Here is a 19,930-nt window from a genome sequence, read left to right as displayed (position 1 = left end):
GTTCTTCCTGAGCTGTACTCCTTTCCGCTTGACCGCATCTTTATTGTGCGCAATGGCCAGGTCAGGCTGATGGATCCGCACCGTCATCATATCCCGGGTCATGTGGGATCGCATGCCCACCTTCCAGTTGTTACGGAAGCGGCGCTTGACTTCTGACCTTGTTCTGATACAAGATGGGTCCTTCGGCTACCCGAATGATAAATTTGAGCGATTTAATAAAGACTTCCGTGTTACGACTCGTCGAATGGTTCTAAAATTAGTAAAGACCCGCGATACATGCAAGCGAATGACTTGAGAATTTGCCGAGAAGTAAATCATCCACAGACCTCCGCAGACTTGCATTACAACTCGCTGGGACTGTAGTGCTATGAAGCCCGAGGGAACCTAGAGAGACAAGAGTTTTGAATTGAACGACGGCACTGTCCGACTTCACGAGTGCCTTTGACCAAACGGGTGACTGAGAAATTTATCTACCTGGATTCTGGCATAATTACTTCGGATTCTGTCATTATTCTAAATTCCTAGTTACCTTCAGGCTACTATTAACAAACGGCGCCATGATGGTACATTATACCTGGTGTTACGAGGTGATCTACGGACTTCGTGCAAAGCCTGGGCATTCCTGATCTTTCTACAATCGATACCTGGCTCTTCCGACCGAACATAAGATTCGGTATAATTCATCGATGACTTCACTGAACCTTGATTTTTGACCAAAATCTTGAAGTAGCGGCGGCCTTTCCAGCAAGCTGGCTGATGCGCTGACCGCTCGTAATCTCAAAGACCGAAATGTCAGCGCCAACCTCCTTTGTCAGCCACACTCGGAGCTCTACAGCCACGAGAGAGTCTACTCCATACGCATTCAAAGGTCTGGAGGAGTCAAGGTCTGCTAGCTCGTAGCTAAGAATCTTGGCCAGTTGTCTCAGCAAGGCTTCACGTACGAGTTGTTCGGCATCCTCTAGAGACTCAGCCGCCCCGATTGCATCGCTAAGTGAGCGTTTAGTAGATCCTTGTTTTCCGGGCAGCGAATCACCACAATGAGCGCCTTTCAAAACCAGATGATTGTATATCGGTTCATGCTGCCATGTCGGCTGCTCAGCCCCTTCAGCCGCCGAATATCTGGGAAGCCAAAGCCTCGGAATGACTTGGGCATCCTTAGCTCGCAAGCCCACACCTTGAGATTTGGGGCGACAGTAGTAGTCCAGCGCATTGATAAGCTCCTCAACCGACATGCTGGCCCAGCCGATAGAGAGAAGATACTCCCTCAACATGGGTCTTGCAGCGACCATCCCAGCATCGGTCAACACTGGGGCATCGAGGGCGGCGACATTGTGGCCCTGGGCCGACAAGAACCGTGCCATTGCGTCTTGGTACGAGTTACCCGCGCTGTAATTCGCCTGACCGTTGTTGCCAGTGACGCTGGTAAGAGAAGACAGCATGACAAAGAAGTCGAGTGTTGAGGCATCACTCCTGGTTGTAAGGACTTCCCACAAGTTCCTGCTTCCAGTCACCTTGACATCCACAGCCAAATTCCACTCGCTGAGATTCATCTCGCTGAAAACGTTGTCCTGAATCGAGGAATTAGCAATGTCATTAAGCGATGCTGATGCTGGAGCGAAACTTACACTGAGGACTGTAGAAGCCTGGATGCATCCACGAACTGGCGGCAGATTAGAAAGAGCCCGAGCGATAGCTTCTTCCAGCGCCTTCTTGTCGGTTATGTCGCAAGAAGGAGTGACAATCTTTGCGCCACTGTTTTGGATTTCTTTAACGAGATCCTTTGCAGCTGCATCAACGGGCCCATTTCGTGAAGTAACAATGAGGTTGCGCGCGCCCTGTTTCACCATCCAACGGATGATTTCCCGCCCAAGACCACCAAAGCCACCAGAAACAATGTAGGTAGCATCCTGAGCGAATTCGGCACGGGGTCTGCACGGCTCAACCACTTGAACCAAATCCTCCAACTTGAACTCAATGAGAATCTTTCCAATGTGCTTTCCTGACTGCATGAATCGCATGGCATCTTGGATTTGGGAGATGGAAAACTTTGTGATGGGTGTCACAAGCTCAAGACCACTCCCGATAACGTTCCCCATGGCGCGTGAAAAAAGGTCGTCTAGACGCGCAGGATCTGTTTGTCGCATGTAGTTCAATTCCAGAGACTCGAATCTCACGCCTCGAGCAAAAGTTCCCATGGAGATGCGAGATCTAGATTCGATATCCGCCAAACCGATCTCCGCGAAGCATCCAAACGGTGCAACAAGCTCCCAAGTAGCACGAAGCGTGTCACCAGAAAGACTGTTGATGACGATGTCGACTCCCCGGCCGCCAGTCAACCTCTGAACACCATCTTTGAAGGTCAGGTCGCGGCTCGACAAAATGTGATCCCGTGATATTCGGTAAGTCTTCTCGAGGAAGTCACGTTTCTCGATGCTTCCAACTGTAGCAAAGATCTCGAGACCCTCGCGCTGAGCCAACTGGATGACGGCTTGGCCGACACCGCCAGCCGCCGCATGAATCAACACGCTAGGCTTTTGGCCACGTCTCAAACGTTTCTCCAGCTCACCAATGTCATAGAGACAGGCATATGCAGTCGTGTACACAATTGGAATGACTGCAGCCTGAGCAAATGATTGGCCTTCGGGAACTCTGGCAATGGTGCCTTCAGCACCTCTGCCGTACGTAGAATAAGCGCCGTTGAAGGTAAAGCCAAAAACGCGATCGCCAGGCTGGAAGCGAGTAACCCCAGACCCTACTCGGGTGACAATACCGGCAGCTTCGAGGCCTACAGGCGTCTCTTGGATCTTGCCAAGCATTACTGCCAGGTCCTTGAAATTGACGGCAGTCGCCATGGTCTGGAACTCAACCTCAAGATCCTCCAGAGGGGCCAAGTGCAGATGATCATTGGCGAAACGCAGCGAACTCAGAAGACCAACGGTTTGAATCTGAAGTCGCAGAGGCCGACTCGAATCTGCCCCAAAGGCAACTTCGGAAGTGTCGTCGTTTAAAGTTTGTCGGATGTGCTGCGTCACTGCCGACGCCTGGACAAGGCGCGGAATAGTGATCAGACCATTGATGACCTTGTATGAGGTCTCGACCTGCCCCTTGGCGCTTGAAAGACGTTCGTCTACCAAGGTGATCCCGTTGAAAACAGTGTCGTCGCTCTCTACGAAGTCGAAAGTGAGAGTGACGAATTGGAGGTTGCGTCTCTCCAGACGAATGCTTGCAGCAAAACCGTTGATGAGAGATGTATCAGGGGATGAATCCCGGTTGACCCATAGTAGGCGCTTCCCAGTTATCATGGCCTTCACAGCCTCCAGGACGCTTTCATCGGCCGAGACCAGTAAAGGCGTTTCCAGCTCATTGAGTACAATGCAAGTGCTCTCTGAGATTTCCTCCATCGTTGCTGACGCTACAAGTTGGGAATACTGTGGGATCGTAGTGATGTTGGTCTTCAAGCCCTTTGCCAGCAAGGAGGATGACAGTCTATCGGCCATGCCACGCTGGAACGGTGAAGTGAGGTCTCCTACAATGTAGTAGCTCCCAGAAGCAGATTCAACGTCAGGTACACGAGATATTGGAGTGCTCGTAACCAATATCGATGAATCTTGATCGCTAAGTACAGCATCGAGGCCGACGAGCCCTGTATCGCTAAGGTATTCGCCCCAGCTTCTGGCCACAACAGAACTATTCGCAGCCGTCAAGATGAGTTTCCCACCAGGTCTGAGAAGACAGATACACCTGTTTAGAAACCCATCAATGTCTGCATTTGGAATAATACCAACAGGCGCAAATAGAACATCGTATGAAGCCGCTTCAAAGCCCTGTGAAGCCGGGTCCTCCATCACATCAAAGATCTTGACCTGCACGGAATCGCCAGAAACAATCTTCTGTGCTTGGTCCAGGAAGCATGACGAGGCCACAGCCAAGTCGTACTGCGCATAACGCTGAGCCAAGGTATATAGGACGTCTTTCGTGAAGGGAGAAGCTTGATTGCTGACGTCAAGAAGCTTCATCGAGCAGTTCTTATGAGCCAGAGCACCCAAATAGTTCTGGAATCCATTGGGTCCTCTGAAAGCATCCTCTGTCTTCTCAGTTTTGAGAAATTCGGGGTCAGGCATCCAGTCAATGTTCCATGCTCGGTGTCTGGGGTCATGCTCGGAGGGTGAGTCATCGTTGCCATCCACCTCTGTCACAATACATCCAGAAACTCGGATCATGGGCTTCTTTGAACGAGAGTCAACGGCGGTACATGACATCATATGCTTCTTGCGGCCGTGAGACTCAGAGTCCGCAATGACAAGATACCCATCTTCCAGATGATCAGAGTTCGAAACCCAAAGCTCTTCCATGAAAGAGAGAACAATGGCATTCTTTTGCTTCCTGGAGGGGTCGGATACAAGAGGCACTAGACATGCTTGGAGCGCACCATCCAATGTTGTAGGATGGATCAGATGAGGTTGTAGGTAGTTGTGAGGCATCAGAGTCTTCAGAAGAGCTGTGGTAGGCTTGACCCTAGCCATGGTGACGCCGGATACATGGTCGACTACGGCACTTTCCACGGTCTGGAAGGTTGGACCAAACACTAAGCCGACATTCTTCCAAGCTTCGTAGATCTTGTCGGAGGGGACGTAGCTCTTGAAGTTCTGTTGAGCCTGGTCAATCCTGGCCTCGCAGTGAGCCCAAAGAGCCTGTTCTTCGAGACCGCCATCTACAGCCGTCGCGGCCTCATCGTACTCCACGAGAACCTGACCGCAGCAATGTTCTCGCCATTCATCATCGTCCTGGGCTGTGCAAACCTGAAATTCGCGCCAAACTGAAGCCTTGGCCTCCAAGGCAGCCTGTTTCACGGGGCGAAGGTACAGGTGTGACTCTACGCCCAGTGAGCCCTCGGGGACCTGCAAGGCCGAATGAAACGATACTTCACGGAACCGGATGCCTTTGATTGGCTTTCCTGGGCTTGAACGCTCTGCTAGCTGTTTGCAACCCTCAATTGCCATGACAAGCATGCCTGCAGCAGGATAAAGCACTGATCCCGAGATGGTATGGTGTTCAACCCATGGATTCTCCGACAGGCGAATCCAGTTGCGCCAGATTGCGTCATGCTTTCCGTCCCAGTCATTGACGGGCGCTCCGAATAGTTCATGGCGAGGATACGGGCGGAAGCGGAAGTTTCTGCTGAGTCGGCATTCGTTCCAGTACTCCCGTGTGTGATTGAAAGGGTACCGAGGGAGATCAATCATCATCGACGGCTGGACTCCAGGGACGTGGTTGACCTTGAGCAGGTCAACCTCAATACCGCGAGAAAACAAGGATCCAACTCCGCCCAAGAGAACTTCCAAGTCAGATTCGCCCCGTTTGAGCACGTGATGATATGTCACGTCGCCATTGGCTCTGACGTCCTGAATGATGTTTCGAAGAGGCCCCTGTAAGGCGGAATGGGGCCCGACTTCAATGATGTCTGAAATCAGATATGATTGACTGCCATCGCCTTTCGTTTCGGTCATGGCTTGTAGCATGGCCGTCACTGACTCGTTGAATCGCACGGGGGAGGTCAAGTTCTTGGTCCAGTACTTGACGTCTTGCAGCTTTGAATGTTGTATCAGGGTCCCATATCCCGACGAGAAGAACTGAACCTCGGAATGCTGAACCGTGTGAGAACTCTGGTTGATCTTTCCGATGCATTCGGCGTACTCTTGTGAAATGGGTTCCATCAACTTTGAGTGGTACGCCATCTCCACCTTCAGCTTGCGTGCAAAGATCTTCTCCTCGTTGAGCATAGCGATAAGTGCGTTGATATTTGCAACACTGCCACTGACGGTGTGGCTGTTACTGCTATTCATGCAAGCAATAGTGAGCTTTCCGACAGACTCGATCCCGGATTGATTGACCCGGTCAATGAACTCCAAAGTCTTGTCGAGGCTCAAACCAACTGCAGCCATGGTACCTTTCGGCTGCGATGGAGATCTCGCCAGGTTGGCAGACAATTTTCCTAATGCGATAAAAGCGATTAGTTCGATGCTTTTCAATTTTTTATGCAAAGAATGATGACTTACCACGCCAATAAGCAATACGCCAAGCGCACTCCTGAGAAATTGCACCGGCACAGTATGCAGCCGCGATCTCACCCGAAGAATGGCCGACGGCAGCACAAACTTTCACCCCCAAGTCGTGAAGAAGTCTAACCAAAGCGACCTGCAATGTTGTGCATAAAGTCTGCGAATACTCAGCACTGTTGATGAGAGAATCATCAGAGGTCTTCGAAATCTCGTCTGTAGACATCGCGTGTTAGATGACCATCTTATTCAATCATGAAGGACGCCCAAATGAACTCACCTAGAACAGACCACTGACATCCCAGCGTCTTCAAATACGCATCAGCGCACTCGAGGCTTGTTCGATAAGACTCGTAGCACATGAGTCCCCTTCCCATGCGAGCCCACTGTGCTCCCTGGCCTGTAAACACGAATGCAACTCCAGGATCAGCGACAACGCGTGTTGCCTGCGGTCCTAGTGAAAGCGCATGTTCCAATTCCACAGATGAGCTGGCCACGACTGCGGTGCGCCAATTGAACAAAGACCTCTTGGATGCTAGTGTGTAGCTGAGATTGTAAAGAGACTCGATCATAGTCGGCAAGTATGCCTCGTACCCAGAGCAGAGCCGGGAGATGCCATTTTCATCATGGCTGCTAAGCACAAACAGTTGTGGGGAGAAGAGAGATCCATTGATAAAAGGAGTCTCTTGGCTGGCTGAGATTACACTTCAGTATTTGAGTCTTGAAACCCCAGAGCGGGAATAGACTTACGAGATTTGCCAGGCAATTGAGGCACCTTAATGGTGCGATGGGGTGCGACGTGCCCATGCTCTCTCAGAAAATGAAGTGCATCTTCCAGTACGACGTGGGCGTTGGTGCCCGAAACGCCGAAAGAGTTGATGGAGACTCGACGAACACCTGTCTTGGTCTCGGGCCAGGGAATGGAAGTTGTCGGGAAATCGAGATGCCACTCGGCTGGGATCTTGGGATTTCGTTCCTTGAACCACGCATTGGCTGGAATTATCCCCTTCTCTACACATAGTACGCCCTTAATGAAGGATGCAATGCCAGAGTTGCCCTCAGTGTGACCAATGTTGCTCTTCAGGGCACCGATATAAAGAGGCTCCTCCGCCGATCGGTACTTAGTGAACATCTCACTGATGGCAGCAGCCTCCGTTGGATCGCCTACGTTCGTACCGGTTCCATGAGCCTCGAAGAAGCGGGTGTCGGCGGGGTCGAGGTTGGCTTGGGCATACGTCAGTCGCATGATTTCAGCCTGGGCCTCTTTCGCTGGTGCCGTAAGGCCAGGGGAATGCCCGTCATGGTTGCATCCGGTGTTGCGAATGACAGCGCGAATGGCTGGTGAAAGAATCAGCCTCAGAATCTAATGAGCTGATTGTGTTGCTCGTAAGCAGAGAGTTGAACCTACTGTCACCGTCTCGTAGCGCATCGGACATCCTTTTCAAGACCACAGCCGCGATACCTTCACCTCTTCCGTACCCATTTGCCCTTTTGTCGAAGCTGTACGATGTACTGGAAGGGTCTAGGACTCCAAGACCATTCAACTCAAGACCCATTTCAGGGGAGAGCAATACATTGGTGCCACAGGCGATCGCCTATTCGAGAGGGTGGTCAGAGTTTGAATGGTATCGTTGTAAGATGCAATACTTACAATGTTACAGTCGCGTGACTTTAAGCCAATGACAGCCTGGTGGAGAGCAACCATGCTGCTCGAACAAGCGGTATCGACACTAAGAGCTGGACCTCGGAGATCGTAGAACCAAGAGACACGTCCAGCAAGCGTGCTGGCAATTGTACCACAGGCCGTGTAAGTCATGGGAGTATCCACGTCCTTGATCAAAAGATCGCGGTAATCCCACATGAACGCTCCTGCATAGACACCGGTGGACGAGCCCTGCATGCTTTTCATGGTATATCCAGAGTTTTCCATGGCTGTGTAGACACACTCAAGCAGCATTCGTTGCTGCGGATCCAGACTCGCAGCCTCAGCTGGCGTCATCGCGAAGAATGGGGCATCGAATGCTTTGACGTTGGCTTGCATAAAGTGTCCTTCCTTTCCACCAATCTAGAATCTTGTCAATAAAAATAGAATCATGGAATGATATGATAAGCCTGGGTATCTTACAACTCCATCTCTATGGTTGTCAGGGTGCCAGAAAGCTTCTGCGTTATAGCGATCTGCAGGAACAGGAGCTCGGGCAGATCTTCCAGCAACCAGGAAATCAAAAAACTTCTCGACGCTATCCCCATCACATGGGAGCTTGGCATCCAAGCCAATAACGGCAATAGGCTCGGCCATGGTCTTGGTATTGGAGCGAAGACAGAAGGTCAAAGTTGTATTGTTAGTGACAAGTATCACTACTTGATGTGGAATATTGATCAATAGTGGTAAGTAAGATTGATGGTGAGAATTCCCGAAGGGCAGCGGAGTGTTTTGAACATGACGCAGTATTCAACTCTCGGCATCTTAACTTGAAGACTGACTGGTATCTTCAGCACTCTTCTCCACGATTCGTGCCTCTCTCCATCGCAATCCCGACATGGCGAGGCTGTTACACGACGCCCAGCACCGCCCCAATCACGGGCACTGTCAAGAAGGCCTCGCCTCTTCATTCGTCGACTCATCGGGTACCTTACTCGTATGTACCTTGATCTGAAAGAAACTTAATATTCTGGGTCATGAGAGAGCTGCGGAAAGAGTACCACCTACCAGATTGCCGCATGCAGTCTCAATTAAGATGGTTTGGCCTAATCCACTAATATGAATGAGAATTGGTAACGCGCAACGCACGCAACAGGTCGCATGTAATGTCTGCGGTATTTTCAGATAAACCATGTGTCGTACAAAAACGAATCCGTAATTGCCGGCCAGCAATTACGCCTTATTAACCACACCTTGACTGCAAGCCTTCGACGTGTAGCTTGGCGACACTCGAGTAGTACGTGTACGACCCTTACATTGGCCACATGGCCCAGCTCTTGATCGTAAGACTGGGAACGGGACAATATCCCATGCTTGATACACCGATTTAATACCTCGTTCAAAGCTGTTACACGGCCAAGTACCGTCACATCGAGCTTTTGGGATGCAATGTATGTTAATCCTGGACAGTCCACGATCTGGATTCTGTTTGGTAGTCGCATTATCTTCGACTAATACAAGATCTCCATAAACATCGTTTCAAGTGGAGATCTGCAATCACTCCATGCATTCTCACAATTTAAAAATTACCGTTCAATTTATTCACCGTCTTTGTCTACGTGGTTCAGCTTGAGGTGTTTCCAACGATGGTCGGAATGTGGGCAACACGGAAGCAGACTCGCATGCTTGAGTCAAATCTGCAGCATGCATAATGTGAGATGGTTCATTGCTCCATAATGTTCAACGCTGAAACTTCTACGGCAGTAATACAGATGTCGCATGCGCGCCGAGGTGAAAGCATTATGACTAGTAGTTTAGGTGCTAAGTCAGTCCGGAGGCGTGGGGGAGGGTCGACTGCACAGGGAGGATTACCGGGGCCAAGTGACCGAACCGAAAACAAGCCTGCATGGCTAACAATCATCCCAAAGATAGACCCTAGCTGCCAATACGGCCATATTGAGGTACTGCGTCGAATAAGAGAAGTACATGACTCAAAAGTGCAGTAGCAAGGCATACGCTCCACCTCGGCTGCTGCGAGAGTCTGGCCCTTAGTCAATATCAATACATTGTCGAGAATTCTGTGGAGACATACTACGAGGTGTAGCCACAGAAGGACACTTTCTTTTAGAATGTCTTAATAACAGGTCATATCCGTACTTAGAAGGAGTACCCGCAATGTGCGGACTTTTGCTAAACATGACTCGCTAATATTGCTTTGGCAGACTCGACTAACTTGTAGCGGTGTACCCCGTAGGAGCATAGCTTGACGGGGACTTCAAATGTAATTGCGGACGGAAATTATCACCTACCCATCCAGTATACTGCGTGAAGAACCGCCGTACGGCGGCGCTATGGCCGATTGCCGGGACTAAAAAGGATCCGAGCCCCTTACCGCCCCCGAAGGGCCAGGCCGAAGCCTACTGGTACGCCCTGATTGGAGATCCGGGCGCCTTTGAGAAGTTCGAGCGCTTGACGCGGTACTTCGAAACGCACTCCCTGTGAGGGGATAGCGAGCCCGAGATACTACGCTTTACACTCTATTATATACCTACCGATACCTCTTGGGCTATAGCCCTACCTCTACCCTCCCTCTCCCTCCTTTATTTTTCCCGATCTACTCGAGATAATACTGGAAAATAGAAAAATGCACTCGTGGGTAATTACGCCTGCGAGGGCCGGCCTTTTCGTTATAGCCCGTCGTCTGTGGACAATGTAGGGCTATTCAAGGCCTATTCGCTTCTGCCGAGTCAGGAAACCCCTGCTGGCGTGCTTTTTGGAACTGAACGAACCCTAGGGATTAGCTACTAATCTCCACTGCTCTAGGTACGAGAAGAAAAGTGTACATTATAGATTGTCTGACCTGTTGTACGCTGTTTAGATAGCAGCACGGCACATCATATGCCCAAAGGGCGCTCTGGTTGATCGGGCTTAGTTAGTCAGATAGCTAGGCTCTTGTCCCTGATGATGTTAAATACTACTACTAGGAGCATAGCTTATACGGTGGAATATCATTGGGGTCGTCGATACGCGTACAGATTGCTGGGAGAAAAGGAGACTGGGCGATGGTGAATTCGTAATTGTCCCTGACCTTACCTCCTCAAGCCCGTATAGCGCGATCAAGACAGGTCTCGCTCTCGCACAATAATGTTCTGATGTTCTAAACCACATAGTCACCCTAGTAGTGACATTAAGGCGTCAACTCTGTGTAGATCTCAAACTGAATTTCGTGCAATACTATTCGTCATCTAATCAACTCCCCGATATTCAAAGTACTCTGCCCATTCTGAATCCTCCATCAACTTGGGCACCAGGTTCTTCTCCATTGTGATCGTAAACATGTATCCTTCGTCAGAGTTTGTGGTCGATCTTACAGGAGGATAGATGAGGACTACGCCTGCCGTGACTAAGTCGCCCCACAGATGTCGATGTGTGAGGGGCTTTGCGAACCCAAAGTCGAAGTTGCTAACATCGGCTGGGCGGTGATCCGTCACGAACATGCTCATTGGCGGGTGAGCATCGACGCGCAGACTAATTGTTCGTTTGTCTCTGATCGGTGCTATGAAATCAATCAGGCGTTCCAGATGCTTCTCGTTGCAGCTTTTGGTCAACGCCCGAATATAGCCTGCAAGCTTCGATAGGGGGGCATCTGAGATGACATCGGCGACAGTCAGAGCTGGCACTGATGCAGTGTCGGAGAACGCGCCTGCGACAACGTTGCGCATCATGCCCTCTGGGAGAGGAGGGTTCTTGAGACGAGGACGCATATCCACGGCCTCACCCCACCAGAGAGGCGTTGAAGGGTCAGGCTTGTAAAAAGGAGCGCGGGTCCTCGACAACATTCGCCAGACGAATGCACACATGGCATCATAGGTTGATATCCAGTGCGCTCCAGGGTCTGTCGGCATTGCAAGCTTTTTCAACATTTCGGCTTTGCTCATTGGCAAATGGAATAGCACTGGTCGCTGTGCTGGATGATCAGGATGCCTTTGTGGAATAGCAGGTCCTTCAACCAGGCATGACGTTGATATATGCTTGGTGAAGCGCGATGCGTCGATGCATGCAGGATTCCAGGATGGAAAGATAGTTGTATTCACAATTGCGTAGCAGTTATGGGCAAGTTGGCGAGTGAAGTTGCTCCAACCCATGACATCGCAGGAATAATGGTGGATATGCATGCTGAAGATCAATCCACCTTCCATAACGTTTAGTTGGAATGCTGCTACTACTGGGCTGTTATCCGGATCGGCTTCTGGCTTTTCGCCCCATGTCAACTCAGGGATACCTGCACGTTAAAAGTCTCGGTCAGTATCAAGACCTGCTCAAGTATGCGAGATAACTGCTAGTAGACAGCTCGAAAGTGGGGCCATGAACTGGTAGGATGAGAAAACATACGGAATAGTTAACTTACTCCAAAGATTGATATCTCGCAGACTGTTCCCAGAGAAGTAGGAGGCCTCAATGTTATCCAGAGATGGATAGCTGCCGTTGGGGTTCAGCCGATGAACAATAAATCTCACGGCTGACTCCTTCTTTTTCACAAAGGAATGTCCACCCTCGGGATCTCGTTCAATGGTGGCACACATGTACCGTGCTTGACTGAGCGTCTTCTGCAGTCCAGCCTTAAGGATATCGACAGCATCATTCTTCTTCTCATCATCCAAACGAAAGAAGAGAACGTAGTGATTGTAGGCGCTTTGGGGCGTAGGATCGAGCGTAGAGAGTTTGAATCTCTCTTCTTCGGGGTCCAGCTCCCAGCCCGTGGGTCGCAGGTGATGGGTTTCCCGCAAAGACATGATAAAGCCTGGAGTTACAACCAGAAAATTATCGATATGTCGTGTGAGAAAAATGGCTTGGAAACGGAAACAGAAAATGAGAAATAATTAATCAAACGGTGTTTGTTCGGGCCGCCATGTCCTATTGATGGACATAAATTGGACTGCAAACAGATGTCGGTCTCGAAGTTATCCGCCATAATGCATACGAACACTCGTACGTGGTTGTTCCATAATGGCCAGAGTCGGTCCACGTAGCATCAGAATAAATTGTGCATGTACTGACAAAAGATCGCTCTATTAGATGAATATTCCAGTCCAGGTGAATGGATCCGTGTCATCTTCCCCTGCTCCCCAAATTGTCGTTGCATTCATGGTTACCGGGGCCGTCTCCACATGTAGAACTATGACGGAAGGCTTTCCGCCATATTTACCGGTGTTGCCGAAGGGACGCATACCCTCCCCAAAGGCCTGAAAGCTAAGAAAATCTGGGATAAATTGCATGCTGAATCTCGGGATATACAAATCAAGAACGTCGAAAATTTCATACCGATGCGCACGTCGATCGTTCTGTTTTGTTAGAAACTTGAACGATATTCTATTCTACTTCGCATCGCACACTCTATTCTTGTCGTTTGAACACAGAAATATGCTAGCTGCTATCGTTTTGCTGGCCCTTTTCTGTTATTATTACATTCGGAGAGACAAAGGGTACAATCTTCCGCCTGGGCCCAAGCCTCTTCCCTTCGTTGGCAATGTCAGAGATTTGCCCCCGAGTGGAACGCCTGAGTATGAGCATTGGCTCAAGTTCAAAGACATCTACGGCCCTATCAGCTCCATCAATATCCTAGGACAGAGAATCATCATCCTTCATGACCGTCAGGCTGCCCATGATTTGTTGATTAAGGCCTCGACAAAGACATCGGGACGCCCATACATGCGGTTCGCTGACATTTGTGGCTTTGCGTCGCTTTTGAACCTTCAACAGTATGACGGGACGTTTCGTCGGCATCGCAAGTTGGTACACCAGCAATTTGGGACGAAGGCAGTGGCAGCCCGATATCGGGACAACATCGAGCCAGAATCACACCGCTTCCTCCTCCGTGTTCTGGATGACCCCGCCAATTTGGTGCAGCATATCAAGACGTAAGTCTGCTCGGCTCAGATGATGCCATTGACCCGATACATATTACTACTCTTCGTTCACCGCTAATTAGATTCAATAGCGAGGCGAGTGCCATTATCCTTAGAATCACCTACGGCTATTCCATTTCGCCGGGTAGAAGCGACCCTTTGGTTCATCTGATTGAGCGTACAATGGACGTATTTGCGCTTGCGACAGTGCTTCTTTCTTGGGCTGTGGATATTTTCCCCCCTCTTGAACACCTCCCAGAAGGTCTTCCGGCAACTTCATTCAAGAAACAGGGTCGAGAATGGAGTAGACTTCTGCAGACGACGCAAGACGTCCCCTATTCATTTGTTCGAAAGAAGATTTCCAAAGGAGCTCATGAGCGATCGTTCGTGTCCTCACTTCTTGAAGAAGGTCTCACTGCCAATGGCGAGGCCAAGAACAATTATTCTGAGGATGACATCAAGAAAACAGCCTTGGTCATGTACGGCGGGGGGGCCGATACGACTGCATCATCCCTGCACAGCTTCATTCTGGCCATGATACTTTTCCCGGGCGTCCAGAAGAAAGCACAGGCAGAAATTGATAGTATTGTGGGCGGTGACAGGTTGCCTGATTTTGGAGACCGAGATCGCCTGCCGTACCTTAACGACGTAGTGAAGGAGGCTTTGCGATGGCTTCACGTCGCGCCGCTGGGCGTAGCTCACAGGACTGATGAAGACATCAGCTACAAAGGCTATGACATACCCAAGGGCGCATATTTGCTGCCCTCGATATGGTGGTTCCTACACGATCCTCAGATATATCGGGATCCATCATCATTTGACCCTGACCGATACTCGTCACCTCGCAATGAGCCAGATCCCATAGATGAAGCTTTTGGCTACGGTCGGAGGATTTGCCCTGGACGGTTTGTGGCGGATGAGAGTCTCTTCATTACCATTGCGCGTCTCTTGGCAACATTTGATATCAGGAAGGCCATTGACGAGTCTGGTTATGAGATTACCCCAAAGATTGTGACCACGAGCGGCCTGATCTGTCGCCCAGTTGACTTCCCATATAGCATCACGCCAAGGAGTGGGCAGTCGGTCCATCTCATCAGATCTGTTGAGGGGAAGTACCCGTGGGGAGATGAAGATGCTGACCTTGTTCGAAGCGATTTAAGATCATTCAAATGATGGAACTGTCGGATTGGAAGCGCAATTCGACCGTGAGTAAGGGTAGAGCAGGGGCCACCTCGAGAGGGTACAATTACACCTCGACGGTCCACCCAACCTCCGGTTGGAATCTCCCTTCTACTCCTTACGCAGAATCAATCAATACAGAGATATTGATACTTCGTCACCCCCAGGACCCCCTACGGTTCGAGCCAACTTCCCTGTGATAGGGATACCAACAGGAACTGAACATCACATCCAAATGAGTAATATTTCATAGCTACTTCTCAACAACTAATAATAACAACTCATCTTCGGGCAAGTGTTCCCAGAGTCCTGTTCTTTCCTTCTTTCCGCCTCTTGGGAAAGAATGTCTTTCTTGCGTCTCCGTTGGCTTCTCAATGAAACGGTCTTGTTATGCCGGAATCCGACATCAAGCTCTCAATTCGCCCCGAAACGGGCACGAGTAATCAGTGCAGTACTAATTGTGTAATGGGTGGCCCACTTCGATAGCTATCATGAAACATGGAATGACTTTGGAACCGCCAAGTGTGATCACTGATTTGAACACGGATTGCAAACTTTAGCCCCGGGAGGTGGGAGGGGGTGGTACCTTAGTCCGAGGATTCCGAAGCACCCATAAGCCGTGATATTAAGGTAACTCGGATCATGAAGATACTTAATGAACTGAGTGGGACTTTGGGTCCCACAGGGTCGTATCAAGCGGGACGTTGAGGACCCTCGAAGTTACCCTGGAGAGAGCAACAAAACAATGAGACGGAGAGAGAACGGGAGCCAAAAGTGGCACAAGCCTTGTGTTCAGTATGCTGCAAACGACAAGCCATTGAGAGCTACGACTGGCAAGGCATGATGGAAGCTTTTTGAGCGATGCTGAAGCTTTGGCGAGAAGAAGATTGGCATAAAAGGAGTTAGGTGACGGAAATCATCGGCTCCCGCATATTTGTACCAGCAGTATGTAGTAAGGCATCTAAATGATTCAATTACATACGCTACTCGTGACTTTGACTCCTAGCTTGCAAAGCCCAGGAGTGCCTAAGAATGCCAAAGCAAAGTACATGGTCCGTCAATTTTCCCGTTAATCCCTCAACTTATAGTAGGTCGATATACTCCACCAGCACTCCACTAGCACTCCGGTTACCTTTATGGTGGGGCTCTGGGGGTAGTTTGTTGACAGAATCCATGCATGCTCCTATGCGAGTCATGGACATAACCCATTCGGAATGGTCTGACCATCACGAAACAGGCCAGACTGTCATTTCCACCTGGTCCTAGCTCTGCAAGACTTATTAGGATAGCATTAGGCCCACAAGCCTGTGGTGATTCCATCCACTCTTTAGTACGAATAGACGCTCTTTTCTGCTCACTCATATATGCATATTCCGCTGGCCACCCTGACTAACCGTCATTTGTCTAATACGGGCAGCCCGATTCTCGGTGATCAGTAGGTATACATTAAACCGCTTTTATTACTTTCGCAGCTGCGTGGATTCTGAGATCACGCATTAATACCTTAGACCATGAATACCCAAAGTGGATGCTCGGAAGACCTCCGCAAGACGCCCACATGACGGCATGGCTTGACTGCCGCTGAAGAAGTGAAGAAAGACGATGCGTCACATCTCGATGCCCCACGCCTCAGTGGGTTGCTCCGCAGCTACCCTTACATTAGGGGTCCACGGCCCACGGGTGTGCGGGCTCTGTACTCCGTACTCCGGATGCCATTGCAACAGTAACTACAATTCAGTGGGCCATTGGCCGCCGCTACAATTCTCGGCAGTCGCGCCTCTCTGTCGACCCAGGCGATTGCAACGACACGAAAGCGTCTCTGCTTTTCAAGCGTGCGGGTGCGCTGGTCGCGTGCATGTAGCCGCTCAAAGAGTTCCGGATCGTGAACGCCCGTTTTTGGGCCCCAGTGCAGGCCTTTTCCAACGCCCTGCACACGTTCTCATCACTCCTGACTTTTGCAACACCTCATCATGGCTGCACATACGGCATGGACCTCGACTCGCATGCGCCACAGCAAGGAGTATATTTCTAACCCGAGAGGCGAAAATCCCTTCCGCCATTATAGCCGACGTCATCATAGGAGAAGACCATTACTCGCCGGGACTCAAAGACATCGACGAGACACACAATCTGCTGTCCCGCGAAGAAGACGAGTCGTTCACCAGCGACGACAGGTCGTGTCTCGAACGCTGGCCTGCCATTTTTCGCATCTTTTGAAATGCGGAGCTTATCAACTTTATGCTCTCGGCGTTTGCCTCGTCACTGTAAGCGCAGTGTATCCCCTCCTTTCGAGGGGCCGAGATGTTGTAACTTCTCTTGGCTTCAGTAGCAGCCCTCTAGTAAGCTAACTCAAGATTATGGAGGTAATAACACGCTACTTTAAGCGAGCGTTATGATCCGATGGGGTGTAACATACAATGCTCTCAAAGGAGTTGGGAAATGAAAGGCGACGTGGCACGTTGTGGAGGACTGTCGGCTTTGAAACAGAAACATCAAGGCGTTTGAGCAACTCATGGAAGAAGACGGGGAGAATGGTGAGTAGGGAACGTTTGGATTTCTTTGGGGGAAGGAGTTGGAGACGGAAACATTTGGTCAGAGAATCTTGATCATCCAAGATAGGTATCGGATTAAAAGCCCAATTCGACCGCGAGTAAGGGCAAAGCATAGGCCACTTCGAATTAAACCTCGACTAACCCACCTAACCTCCGATTAAAATCTCCCTTTTACACCGTTACGCAAAATCGATCAATATATAGTAATTAATACTTCGTCATCCCAGAACCTCACGTTCCGAACTACTACGTATACCCTCCGGGAGGTCTGCCGCCATGGCGTTAAATAGAACAACAACAAAATCAAACCCCCTCCACGCCTTTCCGATCGTCTTGAGATCTATCCCATTGACTGCTGCAAGACGCCATGCGGGGTACGGCCAATAAGGGCTTGTGGTTTCATATACTCTATCCAATGATAAGCTAGGATTTCCGGTACTTCTATTCTCTAGTTATCTTGGTTATGCCAGAGGTACCAGCAATCTCTGTTGATACAAAGCGGTACATTGCAGTCTAAGCAGCCCTTTCTTGTGTATCTAGGCCGTGGCTGCGCAAGGCTATTTCCAGATATCTCGGATGAGGCAGTTCGGCGAGATAATGCGCCTTTACTGCTGCAATAAGAGCACCGCGAATTAACCTTTCTCGATCCCTTTGTATGGTGTTGCCAAGGAATAGAGGTATTCCTTTTATCTTTAGCTTGCCCAGGCCGAGATCTCTGCCGACCTCCTGCTAATGGTCCAAACTGCTGGATAAGCTGGGCTGCAAGCAGTTGCCGCCATTGATACTGCATTTTAATAGATCGCCAACTAGGCTTGCCCCAGAGCTGCAGCAGATAGCTGTTCACAACTATCACTTCTAGCAGGAAGTCCCAAGTAATTGCCTGCCAGCCCCCTCGCCGGATAGGGTGGCCCCATTGATAATAGGATCACATCTGGTCACTAACATCAACGCCGTTCATCTTATGGTTATACTCGTTTATTGGTGCCTGTATTGGTAGGTTCTTCTGGACGTCGGCGCCGAAGACTTTCCGGGTAGCCCGCTTTGCAGCAGTATCTCCGGTTGGCCGGCGCCGGCTCCGAATAATATCCTGGCCTTCCCGGAAGACTGTTGTTAAGAAGAGTATAATAGCATTGTCTTTCCAGGTGAACTGGTTAACCTAGAATAACTGATTAGTATAAAGATATCCTTAGAAGGTAGTCTATAACACTATACCTCCTCATCTAAAGTAGGGATATAATGTATCTTGCCCCAAGGGATATCTTGTCCTTCAGTTGCTTTCTCGGTAATAAGGATCTTATCTATGCCGCTATCTTTCCGGCAGGTGCCAGAAGCTCCGACTTGCTGCTTCCGGAGAGCCCTAAAGAGCCGGACAGAAGAAAAGAGGTTATCTAAAAAGACGTGGTAGATTGCAGCAGGAAGTAGGGCAACTAGGGTCGTTACAACCCGTTGCGTCGGCGTTAAAAGGGCCTGCTTTGCCGCCTCGTCATCCGGCGCTGGCCGGGCCTGTGGGACTAGCCCGTACGGGCCCTTTCCGTGGATATGCCAGAGCCACCGGAGACAGTAGCCTGATTGGGCAAGAATCCATATCTTAAAGCCAGTCGGGATCGGCTTAGTCGGGATTGTTGTTGTCTCAAGGGACCGGCCCGTGAATCGGACCATAGCCTCGTTAACGGTAAGGTCAGAGCCGGCCGTATAGAAGGAGTCCCCGGTATCCTGAATATGGGCCGACTACCCGTTAACCTTCCGGCACGTATCCGGCATTGGATTATCTCGGGGCCGGTGCCGGTATTGGCCATGGCTAGACTGACTAGGGAAATTAGAGGTATCGAATATCCGGAGCTGCCGGGATAGTATTTGGTAACGGTCCCGGGATATAAACCGGGTAAATGGATGAATAGGGTCTTCTTTCTCTTGCTGAGTTGCCCAGTATTTTGATAGTTCATACTCCTTATGGATCCCCATATAAATACGGATTCCTAAGAAGAGGTATACCTCTTCTATGGAGGTCTTTTTCTACTTATATACTCTTGAGTGTCTAGGCTGAGGGCCCTCCTTAGATATCGGCGCTGCATTTGTCCACCGGACCCACTGCTTAACAAGGCTCCGGGGAACGTATTGGAAGGAAAAGGTTAATCGGCGTTTCCGGTAAGTCCCGTATTTGCCGGTCCCGGGCCGGTATATCAAAGGGTATAAAAAAGCCGGGCAAGCCAGGCTTAGCCGGAGGCTTAGCCGGAGGCTTATGGGGCCGGACTGTGCTATTATCGTACTTCTCCGGCGTATAGTCGGTAGTACAGCCGACTTTAAGGTCTTCGGGAAGGAGCTCAACGAATATATTGCTCCGTACGGAGGTATCGGTAGCTACGGAGGCATCGGAAGCATCAGAATTACTAGAAGATATCGTAATATTAGTTGAAATGATGGTTTTGGTAGTGATAGTAGGTAAAAAAACATAACTAGGGGTAAATGATGTTTCGTTTTGTACCGATTGAAGTGCGGGGTAAAAGTGGGTACTTTTGTGGATCACCTTTTTTTTTGGCGTCTTGCAGCAGTCAATGGGATACTCGATGACCACAGAGTATTTGGCATATTATTTAG

The 19,930-nt window shown here is 49.9% G+C and overlaps 3 protein-coding genes across 3 annotated transcripts; 1 reads left to right on the top strand and 2 right to left on the bottom strand.

Moving 5' to 3' along the window:
- Positions 1-692: 692 nt before the first annotated feature.
- Positions 693-8,097, bottom strand: BDP81DRAFT_335795 (mycocerosic acid synthase; the record flags this gene model as incomplete). The annotated part of the gene is made up of 8 exons (XM_060585868.1): positions 693-1,568; positions 1,626-4,265; positions 4,338-5,992; positions 6,057-6,272; positions 6,337-6,750; positions 6,807-7,394; positions 7,465-7,651; positions 7,708-8,097. The coding sequence occupies 8 exons, from the start codon at positions 8,095-8,097 to the stop codon at positions 693-695; spliced, it is 6,966 nt and encodes a 2,321-aa protein (XP_060437895.1).
- A 2,846-nt stretch (positions 8,098-10,943) lies between these two features.
- BDP81DRAFT_455854 (transferase) lies at positions 10,944-12,491 on the bottom strand (the record flags this gene model as incomplete). Its single annotated transcript, XM_060593107.1, has 2 exons — positions 10,944-11,980; positions 12,107-12,491. The coding sequence occupies 2 exons, from the start codon at positions 12,489-12,491 to the stop codon at positions 10,944-10,946; spliced, it is 1,422 nt and encodes a 473-aa protein (XP_060437894.1).
- Positions 12,492-13,119: 628 nt separating this feature from the next.
- BDP81DRAFT_485858 (cytochrome P450) lies at positions 13,120-14,777 on the top strand (the record flags this gene model as incomplete). The annotated part of the gene is made up of 2 exons (XM_060595181.1): positions 13,120-13,616; positions 13,688-14,777. 2 exons carry the CDS (start codon positions 13,120-13,122, stop codon positions 14,775-14,777), a joined length of 1,587 nt encoding a protein of 528 aa, XP_060437893.1.
- Positions 14,778-19,930: the final 5,153 nt, after the last annotated feature.

This window comes from Colletotrichum phormii, assembly GCF_030913505.1.
Source record: "Colletotrichum phormii strain CBS 102054 chromosome Unknown BDP81scaffold_42, whole genome shotgun sequence".
Taxonomy (NCBI): domain Eukaryota; kingdom Fungi; phylum Ascomycota; class Sordariomycetes; order Glomerellales; family Glomerellaceae; genus Colletotrichum; species Colletotrichum phormii.
This window is presented reverse-complemented; position numbering and strand designations above follow the sequence as displayed.